Source organism: Musca domestica, unplaced genomic scaffold (genome assembly GCF_030504385.1).
Source record: "Musca domestica strain aabys unplaced genomic scaffold, Musca_domestica.polishedcontigs.V.1.1 12, whole genome shotgun sequence".
Classification (NCBI taxonomy): Eukaryota; Metazoa; Arthropoda; class Insecta; order Diptera; family Muscidae; genus Musca; species Musca domestica.
Genome location: NW_026712155.1, coordinates 14,939,578 through 14,945,247, shown reverse-complemented (window position 1 = coordinate 14,945,247; position 5,670 = coordinate 14,939,578). Strand labels below are relative to the sequence as shown.

The window sequence follows — 5,670 nt, the reverse complement described above, 5'->3', positions numbered from 1 at the left end:
ACAACCGATTACCAAATCATCAGCTGATGAATCGGGCAATCGATAACAAGTGATGGCGATAGTTTTATTGCCTCAACTGCTGAGCCACACATCAAATTTGATGTATTAATAATGCCATGTTCTTAAGAAAATAGAAACAACGTAAAAATTATGAAAGAATATAATGAAAAACAATAAAATATAAGCCTCATAACGTATGTTAATGCTAGAAACACAATTGGAGCGAACGACGAATTTTTTCGCGGCGTATGTTCGTCGTCAAAAATAAAAAACATATGTGTATATGGAAGTGCACACAATAACGGCGCCGGCGAAAATTTCGTCGGTCGCCGCGAACTCAATTAGCTTTATTTCTATTTCATACGCCGGCGAACGGCGACAAAACAGTACAAGGTGGCCATACTTGTACGAATTTTATGTGTTTTAGTGCATAAAGTTACTTTTTACTTTAAAATTTGTTATGGTCACTCTACTATCTGTTATTCGTATAAAAAAAACATAAATAATTTGATTTTTTATTTGTGCACTTGCGCCTGAGTGAAGATGGATATCAGTGAATTTATAATAGAGAAGATGGACATAACTGAAATTATAAAGAATTATGAGTTCTTGTATAATTTTCATTGTAGTCAACAAATGAGCAAAAAGTAAACAACTTCATCAGCTGTTTTATAATTTCGTCGGTATTGTGTTCCATACGACGAATTTTCGCGGCTCATTTTGTCGCCGCGTAGGGCGAAATTCGTCGTTCGCTCCAATTGTGTTCCTAGCATAAGGTGGGAATGCATAAAACGCTGATAGAAGATAGTCAACACAAATTGGCCTTCATTTCATTGCAGTAAATTGTCAGCGCGATTTCATTTTAGTTCAGAATGTGAAATTTTTACCAAAAATTTTCAGCTAATTATTCTGGACGTTGCACCTTAAAGAGTGAGCTAAAATAAAACATCATTCGAAGACTATTCAGGAACCTACAGCACCGAGAAAGTTTCCTTAAGATCAAGAGTTAAAAATCTTCATTTTTCATGTTTAAGCTGAAGACAAGCTAAATAAATATATATTATATGAAAGATATAACTGTTTTTATGACCCAAGACATCATACATAAATTTTTAAGGTAGGAAAATAAGGTAGAAATTGTGTGGTAGAAAAAAGCAATATGTTCGGCCGGTTAGAACTTTGAAAAAAACTTTGGAAAAAAAATCAAAAACAAGAAAAAAATTCTGTTGAAAAATACTCTAAAATTAAAAACAGCAAATATAGGGAGTTACCGTTAGGGCGGGCCTATACGAAGACGAGGATCTGTAAATGAAATTTTCGTCATAGGTCATTACGATATTCAAATACGATACTTGAAGCGATTCCGGTGAATAACGTCGCTAAAATCACCATAATACTGAATATATGGAGGTAACGTTGTATGGGGTCTATACGAATACCTGGATTTGCGATTTTCGAAGGCCTGCGTTAAATGGGGGCTATACGAAAACGTGGCCCTGCTCAGACATTTTTCTGTCGTAGGCTGTAATAGCCATTATGAAGTTCAAATATCAAATTTAAAACAATTCCGGTGAATAATGTCGCTAAATTCATTCAAATACCGAATATAGGGAGGTACCGGTGCTATACGAAAACGTGGACCTATATGTGTAATTTTCTGTTTTAGAATGCAGTACCCATTAGAATCTTGAAATTACATTTCCGGTAAAAAGTGTGGCATAAATCATCAAAATACCGAATATATGGAGTGCCGTTGTATGGGGACTACATAAAAATATAGACCCAAATTGACAGTTTAATGTTTACATATACAGCAATGTGATGTTAAAATATTGACTAAAATACCCAAAAAACTTGTGTCAATATTAATCATTTCAATTATTTTGTTTAAAAATACATTTCTACAAGTTATTATCTAGGTAATTGTTACAATTGACCAATCACAATAAATTTTGGTTATTCACATCATTATGAATGATAAAATAGGTGAATAATCACGGTAATAGCTTCCAAACACTGTATGTAAACGCTCAATAACGATTTAACTGTTGTTTCGATATTTTTCTACAAACCGATCACTGAACAATCGATTTAATGATGGTATTTTGCCAATCAGCTGTTTCATAAATCACAACAATGACATATGATATGGTAACCCTGGAAAACAGTTGTTTTTTTTTTGGAGTGAATCAAATTTGAAATCCCTGTTATCGCTCTTTTTGTTTTGATTATTATTTCCAGACATCCTCCTTTTGCACACGTCTTTCCAAATGTCCTGTGATCCTGCTGATATACAATCGATTTACAATGAACATTTTCGAAATTTGGTGGAAATCAATGAGACTACAACAACAACTAACTCATCATCAGCCTCGTCTGGAAGTGCCAGTGCCACGACGGACATAACAAAAGCCCATGCAGATATATACAATCCTGCGGTGAAGTTTACCGACGATGACATTTGGATATTTGGTTATGGATCCTTAATGTGGAAAATTGACTTTCCCTGTATCGATTGGCAACGTGGCTACATTTGTGGTTATCAGCGGCGTTTTTACCAGCACAGTATTGATCATCGGGGTGTACATGTAAAACCTGGACGTGTAGTGACCTTAGTACCAGCCACGGCGAATGACCGGGTTTATGGAGTGGCATATCGAGTGGCGGCCAGCGAACGAGAATCGGTTATAAAACATTTGGATTTCCGTGAAAAGAATGGCTATGAACGGTGTACTGTGACATTCCATGTTTTCAATACGGAGGGTGATGAAAAAAGTACAGAGAAATCCTTTGACATAGTTATTTACATTGCCACACCGGAGAATGAATCATGGGCCGGTGATGGCGAAAATAGTCAAATTGAAAATATTGCTGAACAGATATTCAGCTCAGCCGGGCCGAGTGGTCGCAATCGGGAGTATCTTTTCAATTTAGTTAAATCCATGGAACATTTATTTCCCGGTGTGCGGGATGATCACTTAGTGGAATTGGAAGAGGCTGTTAGACGTCGCATTGCCAAAGATGAGGAGCCATTGTTGGAGGTAGCTATGAAAAAGGAATTGCAGGAGGTCCTCTGCTGCCGGGAAAAGGAAATTAAGATGAATGCAGAAGAACGTGTCTCGTGGCAGCAGAGTAAAATTGATCATCTGATAAAGTTTTGCCATAAAACTGGCTGGCGTGAATACTTTCTTGCCAAGGAGCTATATGGCATACAAATTTTGAGTTTATGGAACGACGATGATCGTCGGAAATCTTAGAATGAAAGAGAGGAAGAATGTATAGAGCTGTTATACAATAGAAAATTAATAAAAGGCATGAAAAAAATAGAAACAAACAGATGCTCTGTTCTAGAACCCGCAAGAATCTACTAGCTTTGCAATTTATTTTTATCATTTAGGAAGGAAATTTTGACCCTTTGTAGGGGAGGAACCAGAAAGAGTAGGTAGATATATCCCATCTTCATACCAGACCTCGGGCTAATAAAAATATTATGATGTGTGTAATTTGAAGAGAACCGGATGCTTATATTGAATTTTATGATCGTTTTGTTTATTCAAAATTTTGACCCTTTGTGGGGGAAGAACCAGAAGAAATTACCCGATATCTACTATCTTTATAACAGATCTCGTGTTGATACAAATATAGGGATGTGCCAAGTTTGAATGGAATGGGATGTCAATTTCTCGTTTTATGAGCTTCATGTGGGTATTCAAAATTTTAACCCTTCGTGGAGGAGGTACCAGAAGGAGTGGACTGATATTTCCCATCTTCACAGAAGATTTTGTGTTAATAGAAATAATGGGATGTGTGAAATATGAACCGAACCGGATACTTATTTTGAATTTTATAATCGTTTTGGTTATTCAAAACTTTGACCCTTTGTGGGGGAGGTACCAGAAGGAATGGTCCGATCTCTACCATCTTTATAGCAGATCTTGTGTTGATGGAAATATTGAGATGTGCCGAGTCTGAATGGAATCGGATGTTCATTTCGTTTTTATTAACTTTATAAATATTCAAAAATTTGACCCTTTGCAGGGAAGGTACCAGAAGGACTGGACCGATATATTCCATCTTCACACCGGACCTTGGGCTATTAAAAATATTGTGATGTGTGTAATTTGAAGAGAACCGGATGCTTATTTTGGATTTTATTACCGTTTTGGTCATTCAAAATTTTGACCCTTTGTGGGGGAGGTAACAGAAGGAATGGCCCGATCTCTACCATCTTCATAACAGATCTAGTGTTGATAGAAATATTGATATGTGCCAAGTCTGAATGGGATCGGTTGTTAACTTCGTGTTTTATGAGCCACATTAAAATTCAAAATTGTTACCCTTTGTGGGGGAGGTACCAGAAGGAGTGGACTGATATTTTCCATCTGCACAGCAGATCTTATGTTAGTAGAAATAATGGGATGTTTGAAATATGAAGAGAATCGGATGCTTATTTCGGATTTTATGATCGTTTTGGTTATTCAAAATGTTGACCCTTTGGGGGGGAGGTACCAGAAGGAATGGTCCGATTTCTACCAACTTTATAGCAGATTTTGTGTTGATGGAAATATTGAGATGTGCCATGTCTGAATGGAATGTGATGTCAAGTTCTAGCTTTATGAGCTTCAAGGATATTCAAAATTTAGACCCTTTGTGGGGGAGGTAGGCGAAGGAGTGGACCGATATACTCCATCTTCACAGAAAATCTTGCGTTAGTAGAAATAATGGGATGTGTGGAATTTGAAGAGAAACGGATGCTTATATCGGATTTTATGATCGCTTTGGTTATTAAAAATTTTGACCCTTTGTGGGGGAGGTACCAGAAGGAATGGCTTGATCTCCACCATCTTTATAAAAAATCCTGTGTTAATGGAAATATTGGGATGTGCTAAGTCTGAATGGAATCGAATGTTAATTTCGTGTTTTATGAGCTATATGAATATTCAAAATTTTGACCCTTTGTGGGGGACGTACCAGAATGAGTGCACCAATATATTCCATCTTCACACCAGACCTTGGGCTAATAAAAATATTGTGATGTGTGTGATTTGAAAACAATCGGACTCTTATATCACGTTTTATAAGGGTTATAATTATTCCAAATTTTCACCTTTTGTGGGGGAGGTACTTGATGGAGTGTACCGATATTGTCCATTTTCGCACCTGACCTGGCACTGATGCAAATATTATGATGTGTAAATTTGGATTAAAATCGGAGTAAAGGATCCTCCATGGACCAAAACAGCCTTAGAAACGTACCCATTTGATTTATTTACGGTTCCATGATATTAGATCCTCTTCGTTTCCTCATAGATTATATGCCTCAATTTCACACCGCCAATTTTATGTATGACAGATTCTAACACAACCCCAGTACTATCTCTCTATTCTCATATATCTCAAAAGGATATTAAAATGTAATTTATAATCCGTCTAGTATTTTAAGTATAGCTCTCAAACACTTCCCCCACCCCCCCCCAAAAAGACAAGCAAAAACCTAGTCGGTTTTTTTTAAATTTCTGTCCCAATGCATTTGTCCTCAATGGAAATAATTTTGTCTCTGCTGGATGTCTTCTTCGTCTTCGGCGACTATGAGGCTCTCCCTCTCTTCTGTTGGGTTTGTTGTTTTTAAGCATCTGCAGCTTATGTTAATGTTGTGGTTGTTGTCGTTGT

At 36.8% G+C, this 5,670-nt stretch overlaps 1 protein-coding gene across 1 annotated transcript; it reads left to right on the top strand.

The window, feature by feature from the left end:
* Positions 1-2,166: 2,166 nt before the first annotated feature.
* LOC101895999 (putative glutathione-specific gamma-glutamylcyclotransferase 2) lies at positions 2,167-3,353 on the top strand. Its single transcript, XM_005178539.4, has one exon. The coding sequence runs from the start codon at positions 2,271-2,273 to the stop codon at positions 3,255-3,257; it is 987 nt and encodes a 328-aa protein (XP_005178596.1). The 5' UTR covers positions 2,167-2,270; the 3' UTR covers positions 3,258-3,353.
* The last annotated feature ends 2,317 nt before the right edge of the window (positions 3,354-5,670 follow it).

What these genes read in the sequence shown, in the direction of transcription:
- LOC101895999 (XM_005178539.4), top strand. Translation starts at nt 2,271, where the DNA reads ATGTCCTGTGATCCTGCTGATATACAATCGATTTACAATGAACATTTT.